A 15,449-nucleotide genomic window follows, 5' to 3' on the forward strand; every position below is an offset into this window, starting at 1 on the left:
GACCCTTTCACAGGGGTCGCCTAAGACCATCGGAAAACACATATATAATTACATATTGTTTTTGTGATTAATCACTATGCTTTAATTATGTTCAATTTGTAACAATGAAAATACATCCTGCATATCAGATATTTACATTACGATTCATAACAGTAGCAAAATTACAGTTATGAGGTAGCAACGAAAATAATTTTATGGTTGGGGGTCACCACAACATGAGGAACTGTATTAAAGGGTCATGGCATTAGGAAGGTTGAGAACCACTGTATATGTATTTTCTGATGGTCTTAGGTGACCCCTGTGAAAGGGTTGTTGGACCCCCAAAGGGGTCGCGACCCACAGGTTGGCAACCCATAGGTTGAGAACCGCTGCTCTAAGCACATGGCATCCAGAGAAAAGGGTGTAGCAGTACTTCTATCAGATATAATAGGCTCCAAGATAAAAAAGGTAACAAGAGACAAAGATGAACATTTTATAATGATAAAGGAGATAACTCATCAAGAAGATATAACACATTACTATATATGCACCCAACCTGGGAGCACCAAGTTATATAAAGCAATTACTAACAGACCTAAAGGGAGAAACGAACAAAAATACAATTAAAGTAGGGGACACGAATACCCCATTGACAGCTATAAATAGATAATCTAGACAGAAAGTCAATAAGGAAATACCAGCATTAAATGACACATTAGACCAAATGTCTTAATTGATATTTATAGAGCATTCCATCCCAAACAACAGAATACACATTCTTCTTAAATGCAGACAGAACATTCTCAAGGATAGGCCACATGTTGAGGGCACAACACTAGTCTCAATAAATTTAAAAATGAAATCATACTAAGCATATTTTCCAACCACAATACTGTGAAACTGAAAATTATCTACAAGAAGAAAGCTGGAAAAACTACAGATAATGTAGAGATTAAACAGCATGCTAATGAACAACTATTGGGTCAAAGAAGAAATAAGAGGCCAAAAGATACATAGAGACAAATGAAAACACATTTTGGGGATACAGCAAAAGTAATACTGAGAGGGAAGTTTATAGCTTTGCAGGCCTATCTCAAGAAACGAAAAATCCCAACTGACAATATAATATTACACCATAAAGACCAAGAAAAAGAAGAATGAACGAAGCCCCTTTGTTCAGTAGGAAGGAAGGAAATAATAAAAACAGCAGAAATAAATGAAATAGAGAACAAAAAGAAAGATCACTAAGGAAAAAAAGAAAAATAAGTAAAATCAGAAATGAAAGAGAAGTTACAATGGACACCACAGAAATACAAAGGATTATAAAAGAATACTGTGAAAGGCTACCTACATGCCTCCAAATTTGATTACCTGGAAGAAATGAACAAATTCTTATAAGTATACAAAGTTCTTAGACCTAATCATGAAAAAGTGGAAGACCTAAATAGATTGGTCACTAGTAAGAATACTGAAACAGTAATCAAAAACCTCTCCCAAACCAAAAGTTCAGGACCAGATTGCCTCACTGATGAATTCTACCCAACATCAAAGAAGATTTAAATCCAGTCCTTTCCAACCTCTTCCAAAAAACTGAGAAAGAGCGAATACTTTCCAACTCATTTCATGAGGCCAACCTTTAATACCAAAACCAGGCAACACACACACACACAAAGAAAATTACAGGCCAATATCACTGATGGACATAGATGAAAAATTCTAAACAAAATACTAGTAAATCAAATGCAATACATTAAAAAGGTCATACATCATGATCAAATGGAGTTTATTCTAGGGATGCAAAGGTGGTCTAACATCCACAAATCTATCAATTTGTTAACTACATTAACAAAAGAAAAGATGAAAACAATTGAACCAAGTGTCAATAATTTAAAAAATCATATGCTTGTAATCGATGCAGAAAAAGCATTTAACAAGATACAACATCCATTTGTGATAAAAATACTCATAAAATGGATACAGAAAAAAAGTACCTCAACATAATATAGGCCATATATGACAAGCTCTCAGGTAACATCATACTTAATGGTGAAAAACTGAAAACCTTTCCACTAATATCAGGAATGAGACAAGGATGCCCACTCTCATACTGTTATTCAACATAGTACTGGAAGTCCTAGAGCAATTAGGCAAGAGAAATAAATAAAAGGCACCTAAATTAGGAATGAAGAAGTAGAACTGTCACTATTTGCAGACAACATGATTCTATTTATAGAAAATCCTAAAGACTCCACCAAAAAAACTTAGATATAATAAACAAATACAATAAAATGAAGAATATAAAATCAACACACAAAAGTTTGTTGCATTCCTCTATAACAAAATATTAGAAAAAGAAATGAAGAAAACAATCTCATTTACAATCAAAACAAAAAGAATAAAATACCTGAGAATAAATTTTAAAAAGGAGGTGAAAGACCTCCTTTTTATATTGAAAATTATAAGACACCATTGAAAACAATTTAAGAAGACATAAAGAAATGGAAAAATATTCCATGTTCATGGATTGGAAGAATAGCATTATTATTATTTTAAAATATACTTTATACTTCAAATCTGTATGGAACCAAAAAAGCCCCTGAGTAGCCAAAACACTCTGAGAAAAAATAATAAAGCCAGAGGTATCACACTCCCTGACTTCAATCTATTCTACAAAGCAGCAGCAATCAAAACTATACTATTGGCAGAAAAATGGATAGACCAATGGAACAGAATTGAAAGCCCAGAAATAGGCCACATATATGGGTAACTAATTTTTGACAAAGTAGCCAAAGGAAAGTCTCTTCAATAAATGGTGTTGGGCCCTAACCGGTTTGGCTCAGTGTATAGAGCGTCGGCCTGCAGACTGAAGGGTCCTGGGTTCGATTCTGGTCAGGGGCATGTGCCTTGGTTGCGGGCACATCCCCAGTAGGGGATGTGCAGGAGGCAGCTGATGGATGTTTCTCTCTCATGGATGTTTCTAACTCTCTATCCCTCTCCCTTCCTCTCTGTAAAAAATCAATAAAATATATTAAAAAATAAATAAATGGTGTTGGGAAAACTGGAAAGCCATATGCAAAAGAACGAAACTAGACTGTATATGACACCATACACAAAAATTAATTCAAAATGGATTAAAGACTTGAACATATTAAGTCCTGAAACAATAAAAGACATAGAATAAAGCATAGATACTAAACTTATGGACCTTGGTCTCAGAGGGGTTTCTGTGAACTTGAGCCCAAAGACAAGGGAAGTAAAAGCAAAAATGAACAGGATTATGTCATATTAAAAAGCTTCTGCATAGCAAAGAAACCATCAACAAAACAAAATGGCAAGCAATTGAATGGGAGAAGATATTTGCAAATTATACCTCCAATAAGGGGCTAATCTCCAAGATATATAAGGAACTCATACAACTCAACAACAAAAACCAAACAATTGGATTAAAAAATGGGCAGAGGGCCCGGCTGGTGTGGCTCAGATGGTTGAGCGTTGTCCCATAAACCAGGAGGTCATGGTTCCATTCTAGGGTTGTGGGATCGATCCCCAGTACGGGATGTGCAGGAGGCAGCCAGTGGATGTTTCTCTCTCATGCATGTTTCTATCTCTCCCTCTCCCTCTCTCTGAAATAAAAAATAAAAAATGGGCAGAGGACCTAAAGAGACACTTCTCCAAGGAAGACATAGAGATATATTTTCATGCTCAACATCACTAATCATTAGGAAAATGAAAATCCGAACCACAATGATATACCACCTCACACCTGTCAGAATGGCGATTGTCAATAAGAAAGTTTTGGGGAGAATGTAAAGAAAAGGGAGCCTCGTACACTGCTGGTGGGAATGTAAATTGGCGCAGCTACTTTGGACAATAGTATGGAGGTTCCTCAAAGAATTAAAGAATATTGCTACTTAAAAAAAAAAAGAGAATAGACCAAGGCGGGGTGCCGGTCACTGTCATCAGGGCGATGCCTCTGGTGATTACTTAAAATTCTTTGCTCCTTGTCCTGACCGGGTTGGCTCAGTGGATGGAGCATCAGCCTGTGGATTCAAGGGTCCCAGGTTCGATTCCAGTCAAGGGCATGTACCTTGGTTGCGGGCACATCCCCAGTAGGGAGTGTGCAGGAGGCAGCTGATCGATGTTTCTCTCTCATCGATGTTTCTAACTCTATCCCTCTCCCTTCCTCTCAGTAAAAAATCAATAAAATATATTAAAAAAAATTCTTTGCTCCTGCGCGCTGCAGTCCTGCCCAGCACTTGCACCTGCTGCTGTTGCTGGCCCCGCTCGCAGCCCCTGCCAGCCCCAATCGCCCCTCAGGGCTTCACCTCCCCCTGCTCCTGAGGGGTGATTGGGGCTGGCAGCCGCCTCTTGCACTCGCTGTTGGTGATGGCACTGCTCGCACCCGCTGCCAGTCCCAATCTCTTGGTGCCGTCAGCAGGTGCGAGCGGTGGCTGCCGGCCCTGATCGCCCCTGAGGGCTTCTCCACTTCCCCGAGCTCCTGAGGGGCAATCAGGGCAGCAGCCACGACTCACACCTGCTGCTGGAGCCGGCCCCAATCACTCCGTGCCGTTAGTGCATGGGAGCGATGGTGGCGGGAGCAGGGCTGCTGGCAGACGGGACCTGGGGTCGTGGTGGGAGGGGCTGGGGGGGCCGAGACCCGCCCCTGTGCCCACCGCAGCCTCACGGCCCACAGTTGCTTTCAAGGTACACGAATTTGTGCACTGGGCCCCTAGTATACTAGAATATATAAAAGGCTAATATGCTAAGTGTCCCTCCAACGGGTTGCAATGATGTGCACTGACCACCAGGGGGCAGATGCTCAATGCAGGAGCTGCTGTGAAGCACACTGGCCATTTACAGAGAAACCCCGCTGCGGACCTGGCACCCACAAAGCAACACTTGACTTCCCCTAAGTGGGATACAGGCTCTGCCACCACCCCAGAGCGACAGCCCACCAAATCACAGCCGACACCCCATGGTGCAAAATGCAGCCTACAGCCCAGCCCAGCCCAGCCCGGAAACCGTGGCTGTGGCACTGGGTAATGACATCATGTAGCAACGCCTGGCTTCCTCTCCCCAGCGACTAGCCTCCTTGCAGTTTCTTCAGCCCAGGAACACAACCCTGGCGTTTCTGTCAACCTGCAAGTGGCCACTGAGCCTGACTTTGACATCTCCACCATGTGACTTCAGACTACTTCCTGCCATAAGAGACCTAGCGTCACAAGTGTAGGCGGCAGCACCTTGCTCCCCTTGGCAGCCCCTTCCCTTCTGTCCCCCCCAGACCACTCCTGTAAGGTGCTCTGCAGGGTTTAGGGAATGGCCGGAACAGCATCCCCGTGTGCACCGTCCCGCAGTTTGCTTGGGGCTTAGCGTGTTTGGGACAGCTGTCCGTGTTCATTCATCCAGTCCTAACTCACTCATTTAACTGCACAGAACTCTGTGCTATGCATGTGCCACCTCATGTGAAGCGATTCCTCTGCTGACGAATGTTTGGCTATTTCCAGGTTATCGCTGTGACAGTGATGCTGCAATAAACAGCTTTCCACCCAGGTAGGGTTTCTAGGATACAAAGAAGGAAAATCATGCAGCCACAGGCGCACAATTTCCTGCTTGACTGGAATTGCCGACTTTCCCCCCAGTGGTTAGAAAGAGCCTCCTGACTGTCCTCTGAGCGGTAACAGCACTTCCCCTCACAGTGGCCTCTAGTCCACAGCAAACCATTGTTTTGCTAGTGGTTGGCGTGGGGGCCAATTCGTTGATGTTTTATGTGGAAAATGAGTCGCCCCTGCCCCATGTGCAGGACCATGACTTCCCCCAATGGTCCCGGGCAGCTTCCTGTTACACCTGGGTGCTGCCCTGAAACCTGGCCGCATCGGATTGAAAAAACCAACAGCTTTACTGAGATATAATTCACATGCTGTGCAAGGCACCCTTTTAAGTATACAATTCACCACAGGGAGACCCGTGCTGCCACACGGCACAACTCTGAGGCCACTATTCCCATTGGTCACTATCATATTTCTGTCACTTTTTAAATCAAATGACAACAATGGTGCAGACACTTTGAAAAACAGTCTGGCAATTACTCAAAAGGTTAAGCATGGAGTTACCATATGACCCAGCAATTCCGCTCCTAGGTATATTCCCAAGAGAACTAAAAGCATGTCCCCACAAAATCATGTATATGAATGTTCATAGTAACATTAGTCACCCTAGACAAAAGGTAGGAACAACATAAGTGTCCATCAACTGATGAATAAACAAAATGTGGTCTATCCACACAATGGAATATTATTTGATCTTAAAAAGGAGTGAAATACTGATTCGTGCTACATGTACGAACCTTAAAAACATGCGAAGTGAAAGAACCAGTCCCAAATGGCCACACCTCATATGATCCCATATATGTGACATGTCTACAACAGGCAAATCCACAGACAGAAAGCAGGTCAGTAGTTGCCAGGGCTGGCTGGAGGATGGGGCAATGGGGAGTGACTGCTGTGAGCACTGGATTCTTTCTGGGGTGACAAAAGGCTTATAAAATTGTGATGGTGGCGGCACAACTCTATAAATATACTAAATACCATTGGGCACACCGGGCAGGAGCCACTCACTTTCCATGGCCTCTGTCACTGGACCTTCTCTCTGTCCCTCAGGCCGGGCCCCTCTCCACTGGTCTGCTCCTCTGACTGAGGAGGGCACCTCCTTTCTGCTGAGCCAAACTCCACTCTGAGCCCCACCCTTCGCGAAGCTCACTGGGCACCCAGACTAACATCCGTCTTTTGTTTGTGGAGGGCCCAATGCTCTGACAGTGGTCATGTGACACCTGCTTCACCCCCACCTGCAGGGCCACCAGCTCCTGGGATACAGCTAGATCACAGCCCCTCTGGGCACAGGTGCATGACTCAGGGACCCGGGCCACCATGCACGACCCCTGAGTTAGTGTCTCTCCCCAGCGCCACCACGAGCTCCTGCTGACGGGCTGGGTGGACCCTTATCCGCACCTATGGCACCAGCGCAGGGCTGGGCACATGTGGGCAGCACTATGTCCGTGCCCACTGCACTGCGCTGCAGGTGCTCCCTCTGTGCTGGCCACACGGACTCCTGGTCTTGTCACTGAACCTCCCCTCCCGAGGTAACATGAGGAGGAGGGGGCCGCCTGGCCGCACACTCACGTTTTCACGTAGGGATCCGAGTAGCCATTGGCGTCCATGGCGGCCAGGTGTGCACAGCGCACGATGCCGACCAGCAGGCCCTGCTTCTGCGAACTGTACTTGAGGGAGATGAGGATGCGGCCACGCTCCTCCAGGGACTTGTCTTCCGTCTTGTCCACCTGCGGGGCGGGCGGTCACTGAGCTGTCCTCACCTGCTCCCATCCCTTCCCTCAGCCACGGGCCGGTGACAAATGGAGCCGGTGAATGGTGAAGGGTCACCCTGGCCCCAGCCCCTTAAAGGTGCTTCCTGGAGCCTCTCGGGGTACAGGGGGCGGCCCCCTTGGGGAGAACACGGAGGACAGAGCTTCGACACATCCCTAACCCTGGGGGTGGGGAGGAGCCGGGAGGCAGGTGGGGCTGCCAGGCCTGTGCCCCCCTCGGGGATCATACTCAACTCTCGGCCTCACTGTCTGGCTTCCCCACCCCAGCCAGCCTGATGCTTCTCCACTCCTCACCCCCTTGAGATCACCTGTATCCGCATTCTGGCTGCTGCTCACATGGACCCCTCTCCTCTGCTCTCTGTCCACCCAGGCACACCAGCTGGAGCCCCACGACCCCCAAGGGCTCCTGAGAAGTGAAGGAAGACCCACCTGCCCCCACTCCCCCGCCCAGAGCAGACATGGCTCCCGGATCCCAGCATTCACCCAGAGCTCCCGGGGCCTCAGCATCTTTCTCAATACAGCGCTCAGGCCGCCAGGGGTGTGGCCCAGACGGGGTGTGTGAGTCAACTGTCTGCCACTCCGGCCGGGGGCCTCGCTCACCCAGGGCTCTTGTGCTAGTTTGTGTGATGTGTGAAAATTAAATGATACAAATGAGTGCGGATATTTCCAGCTGTTTTTTTTGGTGTGGGGAGCGGGGTATAAGTACTTGGGTCCCTTCCTAGGAAGACCATTAAACTGGGTATTATTCAGTGTTTACCGAGAACAAAGAAGTTCTCAGACTAAGTAAAATCTAAAATGCCGCATCAAAATGTGCCTTTGTGGCCGGAGCGGTCAATTCTAAACTGCACTCCTGTGGGGACCCTGCATCCCTGAAACCAGACCAACGAGCTACCAGTGGCTTCAAGCAAACTCAGCAAAACCCAAGCATGCCCGGGTACAGGCACGCACACGCACCACCCACGTGCAAGCACCTCACGCCTGCGTTCCACGCTCACATGCGCCCGCGCCTGCACACTCGCTCACATGCAGACATGGGCTCACTTGCCCACACAGTGGCTTATTCATGCCGGGGATCAAATCCCAGGAACACAACTATAGTGGGAGTTCGATGTTGCCTTTTATAAGTGACATAGATCATTTGGAAAAACTGGGTTACCTGTGGTTAGTGACTAATAATAAAATAAAAAGGTCAGATCCATCACACAAATGTCTATGAGTGGGAGAGAGTGTGACAAGGGAACATGATTCGATCAAGTTATGCAAGAAGGCAGAGCTGGGGTTCTGGTGGGGAGCTCAGGCCTCAGGGCGATTTGTTCCCAGGGCTTGACCCCGGCCAGGCTGCTCTGAGGAGCGTGGGTCCCAGGGCCCAGCCCCACACGGCGGGGACAGCCACTGGGCTCTGTCCTCTACACCCTTCCCCTTGCCCAGACCTTTGGGGGGATTGTACCCTGAACACTGAGCTGTAGGAGGGTCAGGTTTCTCAGGACCCTGGGGCCTCCTGGTCCAACACTCCCCGCCCCCAACAGAGGGGAGTTAGAGCTGAGAGACAAATGGAAGAGGCTCTGGGAGGGCTCAGCTGTTGCAGGCGGCCGGGGTGGGGGTGGGGTGGAATCGGTTTTGACATCATTTTCAAACCATCACAATTTCTAGGAAAGAATTATTTCCTGTCTCCCCTGGGAATCTCACGCCTAACACGTTCCAGGTGAGTTCCCGTGTCCCCAGCTGCTCCTCCCAAGGTCCTCTGTGTCACAGTTAATGTCCCTTTATCCTTCCAGGTGCTCAGGCCCCGTGTCCGAGACGAAGACCTGCCAGCACCCCATCCCGGCCCCAGCACCCCTCCCCGGCTGCTGCTTCGCCCCGGCCTGGGTCATGCTCTTCTCCTCCTCACTGCTCGCCCACTCACCTCCTCTCTCTCCCGTTCTGAGCCCAGAGAGCCTGTTAAAATGCAGTCAGATCTCCTAGCCCAGTGATGGCAAACCTTTTGAGCTCGGTGTGTCAGCATTTTGAAAAACCCTAACTTAACTCTGGTGCCGTGTCACATATAGAAATTTTTTGATATTTGCAACCATAGTAAAACAAAGACTTATATTTTTGATATTTATTTTATATATTTAAATGCCATTTAACAAAGAAAAATCAACCAAAAAAATGAGTAGGACCCTCCCATAGCCCTTCCACTCACGGTGAGAGCCTGAGTTCTTCCCAGCCTCCCTAATCCCCAGCCTCAGCTCTCAGCTCCTAGGACACCCTCCCCTCTCCCTCCCCCACTCAGGGGGCTGCTGGCTGTGCCTCTAAGGCTGGGCTCTTTCATCCAGCCTTTGCACCTGCTGTCCCCTCTGCCGGGAGCACTCCCGTGTGCCTGGAGAGCCCTTCCCAGGCACCCATCCTAACCGCCAGCCCCTCTCATGCTTTCCTCCTCGGCCTTGATCGCTGTCGAATATATGATCCAAAGGGGCGACTTATCCTGTTTGGGTCTGTCTCCTGCTCAAGTTTCATGCGGGCAGGGATTTCTGTCCATCTCCCCGGCACTGCAGGGACGCCAGGCATGTAGTAGGTGCTCAGTAAATGCTGCTGGCCCTGAGCTACGGCAGGGAGGGCCCTGACACCCGGCAGAGCGCTGTGGCCACTCACCGGCAGCTGCTTCTCCAGGCAGATGCTGAACGTCTTGGTGTGGTTGGGTTTCAGCTTTTTCAGGGGCACTCGCGTCTCCCCAATGAACTCGTTGTGGCGGAACTTGTCCTCATCGCACACGGAGATCCTGGAGGGCAAGGGCATGGCCAGCTCTTCAGACACCCTGGGTGCTTCCACTTGGTTCCAAAGCCAGTGGGGGTTTGCAAGCGGTGGGTGGGGGTGGATGTGGCCGGGGCAGGTGTGGGTGGGGAGGGAACCTACAGCCAGGGGCCCTCACCCACCGCAGGGTCTTTCGAATCATGTCTTCGTCTGTGATCCCGTAGTAAGTGAGGGTCTCGTTCCATGTGGGGTTCAGCGTGTTTCGGAGAGTTTTTGTTCTGAGCTTATTTGCCTGGAGAGAGAGAGAGAGAGAGAGAGAGAGAGAGAGAGAGAGAGAGGATCCTAGATACTGAGCCAACTCACTAATCTGCCCAGAACTCTTCCAGTGGGGCATGGCTCCATTTTGCATATAAAGAACCCAAGGCTCAGAGGGGTTTAGTAATTCGTCCAAAGTTGCACAGTTATTAAGTGATGAAGCCAGGACTCAAATTCAGCTCTGTCCAGCCCTGAGTTCCAGGGCATCTTCATTAGGGCCCACTTTGAGGTTAAGGACTCCAAGCAAACTACTCAGGAGCCTCTACTCCCTACCAAGCCACCAGCCAATCCAATTGCCAGAGGAACAGGATTCTTCATTCATTCATTCATTCATTCACTCATTCACTCATTCATCCATTCATTGAGATGATACTTGTAGAGCACCTACTTTGTGCCAGGCATGGTGCCAGGTCCTGGGATCCCAGCAGTGAATGAGGCGGCCGAGCTCCAGCTCTGGTAGCACTTAGGAACTAGCAGGGAGATGGGCAGGAAACAAAGAATGGGATCGTAACAAAGTGGAATAAGTGGTGATGATGGAGATGAACAGAGTGGTGGAGAGACAGTGGCCGGCAGAGACGGAGGGATCTTCTAGGCAGGGTGCTCAGGGAAGGAAACAACTTGCTCAGGGCTGGCGGGGGTCGGGGTGGAGCTCAATAGATTTTTGCCTTTTGTTATAGAGCGTCTATCACTGGTAGCATGCACGTCAGACAGGGAGCCTCTGAGGGCATGTGCCATGCACGTCTGCTTCACTGTTCTCCCTGCACCTGATAATGGGACAGGAAGTGTCTGAATGGTTAGGTGGATGGATGGATGGATGGATAGATATGTCCCTATCAGCTTCATAAGAAAAGTGTCCGAGTGCATTTTAAACATAGTATGTGCCATTTCCCATGGAATTTCTCTTGTCCAGTATCCTCAGTAACAACCCCTTCGAGATGGCACACACCTGGGGGATGGGATTGACACCTCCCTGCCTCTGCTCAGGCTGCCCCTCTGCCTGGATGTCACCTTCCCTGGAGAATGCCTGCGGGGCGGCCTGTCCCAGCTGCCATGTCGCCCCCACGCCTTCCTCTGTGCTCCTGTTGATTTTGGTCGGGGAGGAGCGTTCTGCAGGAGGCGGTGGAGGGTGGGCGGCTGGATGGTATTGACACCTCCTGTCCCAGCTGCCATGTGCCCCCACGCCTTCCTCTGTGCTCCTGTTGATTTTGGTTCTTACCCTCCTTACCTGTCTGGCCCCCTTCAGACCCTGAGCCCTTTGACCTCTCCACACCAGGCCCAGGCTGAGGTCAGGCTGGGGTTCAAATCCCAGCTCCACACTCGCATGAGTCCTTGGGCTCGGCAGGCTATTCCCCCTCCGGGCGAGGTTCCGCACTGTAAACAGGAAACTTCGATCGGGAGACTTCTCTCTGTAGAACGCCGCCCCCTTCGGAAGGCCCTGTGGGGTCCCCATCAGCCGGCCTCCAGGCCCCGCCGGTTCTAGGTCCCGGGAGTCTGGGGACAATGGTCACTGAGCTCGAGCTGGGCACATCCCCCCGGTCACATGGCCCTCAGCCCAGGATGTCCTCACCGCAGCATGAGGCGGCGGAGGCCGGCGGGGGAGCCACTGCCACTTCTCCTGCAGCCCCGCCTTCCCAGCGAGGGGTGCACACTTCTGGGTGCTCCCCTGGATGGCGAGCCTCAGCCCTGCTCCCTGCTCCCTGCTCAGAGGGCTTGAGCCTCGGAGTCCACTTGGGCCCCAGCAGCCCGTGGCTACTCAGCGGGGCCAGCACTCCCACTAATGACTCCTCCTCCCTCTCAGGCCACTGAGGGCTTCAGAGAGGCCAGGACAAGGACCCTGTCCACGGGCTGTGCTGCTCATGCTCCCATGTCCTGTGTCCCGTGTCCCTCTACTTTCCCACTGGTCTCCCCTTGGAAGCAAAGCTGCTGGTCTCTAGGCGAGTCCCCTGGGACACGGGGTCTGCACAACTCACCCCCCGAGATGCCTGTGGGTCCCAGGGCAAGACCCACATCTGAAAAGATGATGTGACCTTCCCTTCCATGAAATGAAGAATAAACCACCACTGAACTGTAAGGCACAGGTAGGGTCTGACCTTCCTGTGCTGCGGGTCACCTTGACGCTTCTGTTTCATAGCACATTTTTGCTAAACATTTTTTTCCTCTCCTTTCCTAGATGCACCACGTGCTTGGTCTGCTGCTGGGTCGTCTGGCATGGGAACATGGGCTCTGTGGCCAAAAAAACGGGGCAGACACTGTCCACTCAGTCCCCCTTGTGGAGCATCGCAGAGCAGCCCATCAATGATGAAAGGCCCCGATAAGTCCCGCAGTAAAGAAACCTGTTCAACAATGATTTCCAATGTGACTTGACCACAGACTCTCCCCCGCCATTTTCAATTAAAAAATATTTTTAAAATTAATTTCAGAGAGGGAGGGGGGGAGATAGAGAGAGAGAGAGAGAGAAATGTCAATGTAGGAGAGAATCTTTGATCGGCTGCCTTCTGCACTCCCCCTACCAGGGATTGAGCCCGAAACCCGGGCATGTGCTCCGACCAGGAATTGAACCATGACCTTCTGGTTCATAGGTCAATGCTCAACCACTGAGCCATGCCAGGCCTCTCCCCCCTTTTAACATATTAACCTCCAGCTAAGACTACTCCTTATAAAACGGTGGCCTAGAAATTCTCCGGAAGGTTTCCCCAGCTCAGCAGGCAGGCAGTGCTGACCTGAGACTCCTGGGAGGCCTGGAGGGAGTGGGGCTGACTGGGTGCTCTGGGCGGAGGTGAACGGCTGAGGTCCCATCAGCCTGCTGGGCTCTGAGAGGGTGTGAGAGCTGTGCACCTCCCTGGGTGCCCCAAGCCCAGCCTCGGCCGCCGCAGCGGGCAGAGCTGGTTGGCAGCCTAGGACAGCCCCCTTACCTTACTGGCTCCTGGCAGCAGGTGCAGCTTGACATAGGGGTCTGCCAGCCCGTTGTGGTCCATCGGCTTCAGGCCCTGAGCAGAGAACAGCAAAGGCCGTGAACCGGGCGTTGGGGACACAGAGCAGCCGGGCCTCCAGGCACCGGGTCAGCAGGCACCCCTTGTTCCCCAAGCACCGGGCTGAGTCCATTCATGACCCTCCTTCACAGCGGCCCCCCACACTCTAAGGAGGGGGGAGTGAGGATGCTGGTGTCGTCTCCCCTCCCCCAACATCCTGCCCAGAGCAGCCTTTCTCTTCTCTTCTCCTTGTCATGGAGGCCCGGCCACTCACCCAGCTTTCGTCAGGCCCCTTCTTCTTCCTAACCCCACCCCCACTCCCCACACAGAACTTCCCTCGCTGACCCTACATCCACTTGCCCGTCTGTCCACGCACACGCTGCCCTCTGGGGCTGTAGAAAAATGCCCTGCGTCCTGGAGACCAGGCCCAGCCTCTCCCGGGATTTGCCACAGCTCCCTGCGTGCGTGTCTGTGGAGGACACACAGCGAGCCGGCCGCCCACGGAGGTCCCTCCACGAGATGGCAGCCCTCACTCACGCTGGACAGTCCGTGGGCCCAGGGAGCCGTGAGCCCTGAGCAGACGGGGCTTAGCTGACCTCACGCCTGCTCCCGATTCTGAAACTGCATTTTCTCCTCCTGGGCTGGTGCGCAGGGCAGCAGGGAGGCAGGCGTGGCGTGTGCAGGCCGAGCTGGCAGCCCCGGCTGAACTGCTAGTTGGTTGCTCATGACCAGGCCCACCTCAAAGGGGGGCTGTGCCCCCTCTGCCCCTGCTCCCACCTTGGTTTAAAGGAGCTCCCAGGTGGGCACGCCCACCGCCTGCTCTGTTCTGGGAGGGGGCACACAGGCTGTAGAGCCAGGCTGGCCTGGCAGCTCCTGCACTATGAACTGGGTAAGGGCGGAGGTCCCGGGTCTCCTGGGCCTCAGCTTTAGCGTCTGTAAAAGGGGTGAGCAGCTCTCACCTCCCAGGGCGGGAGTGAGAGTTGAGGAGGTGATGCTGACCCAGGGCCTGGACAGCAGGGGGCTGCTCCCCTTTCCCTACGTGCTAGCTCCCCCCTCTCCCCCGGGAGAAGCCAGAGGAGGGTGGAGGGTGGGGTGGGGTATCTGTGCTCTGCCCTGCCCTGGGCCAAGGCTGGCTCTGAGGCCGTGTGTACCAGGGCAACCAGGCGGCCTTTCAAACACAAGGCCCTCTCCCAGCCTCTGGCCTGTTCCCAGGAAGTGCCTGGGCTGGTGGTCTGTTAATTTTCTTAGTTCCTCTGTGGGTACGAGGCCCATGTGCCCATGCATGTGGGTGGGTGCCTGCCCTGGCACCACCCCCGGGACAGCACTAGGTACTGAGGACCTGATCTTGTACGGCTCACCCTCCACACAGGTGGGAGTGATTAACCCCATTTTACAGATGAGCAAACTGAGGCTGCTGTGCTTACTCAGGGGGGAGGTGGCCAAACTAGGGGCCAGGCCAGGACATCGGGCCTCCTCCCAGAGTCCCCTGAGGGGCTCTGCCTGTCAGCCCTGCCTCAGCCTCCTCCCCAAACCACAACCCAGAGCCGCAGCTCCTCCCATCCCTGTGACACCCCCTGCCCTGCAGGACTGGGTCTAAGCAGGTGAATGACCTGGAGACTGGGGAGCTGCCACGGCTCAGGGTCCTCCCACCCCCCACCTCATATGTGTGCACACAAGGTGCCCAGACACCTGTACACACACGTCCATACCCCCCACCCCCACACCTGCACAGCCCCTCTGGGGCCAGGGAGGGAAGATGGGCACACAGTGCGGGAGGGCCCGGTGTCTGGGCTGGGGAGAAGGGGTGCTTTGGCCAGAGTGGCTGGCAGCCAGTGCCCATTCCGTCCCCAAGCCTGGGCACCTGCATAGAGCTGGTGGAGGGAGAGGGGAGCCATCTGTTTGAACTCCGCAGTCTGCCCTCCACCTCGGCACAGCTGGGGTCACCTCTCAGCTCTGTTCCAGGGCAGGTCTGGAGCCCCTGCCACGCGAGGCTGGGCGTGCCCGCATCACTGCCCGAGCAGCCCCCAGGGGACGGGCTCGGGATGGAGTGTGCAGGCCTCTCGGTGCCCAGCCAGGGCCCG

The 15,449-nt window shown here is 51.9% G+C and overlaps 1 protein-coding gene across 1 annotated transcript in view; it reads right to left on the reverse strand.

The window, feature by feature from the left end:
- DOC2B (double C2-like domains, beta) overlaps positions 1–15,449 on the reverse strand; it is a gene marked incomplete at its 5' end in the record, with an annotated part of 28,350 nt that overhangs the window by 11,292 nt on the left and 1,609 nt on the right. Inside the window, 4 exons of the mRNA XM_014529700.1 lie at positions 7,155–7,312; positions 9,986–10,112; positions 10,267–10,376; positions 13,312–13,386. Of these exons, the coding sequence (XP_014385186.1) occupies positions 7,155–7,312; positions 9,986–10,112; positions 10,267–10,376; positions 13,312–13,386 (470 nt within the window). The remainder of the gene's footprint in view (positions 1–7,154; positions 7,313–9,985; positions 10,113–10,266; positions 10,377–13,311; positions 13,387–15,449) is intronic.

The sequence above is a fragment of the Myotis brandtii genome, unplaced genomic scaffold, assembly GCF_000412655.1.
Source record: "Myotis brandtii unplaced genomic scaffold, ASM41265v1 scaffold1167, whole genome shotgun sequence".
Taxonomy (NCBI): domain Eukaryota; kingdom Metazoa; phylum Chordata; class Mammalia; order Chiroptera; family Vespertilionidae; genus Myotis; species Myotis brandtii.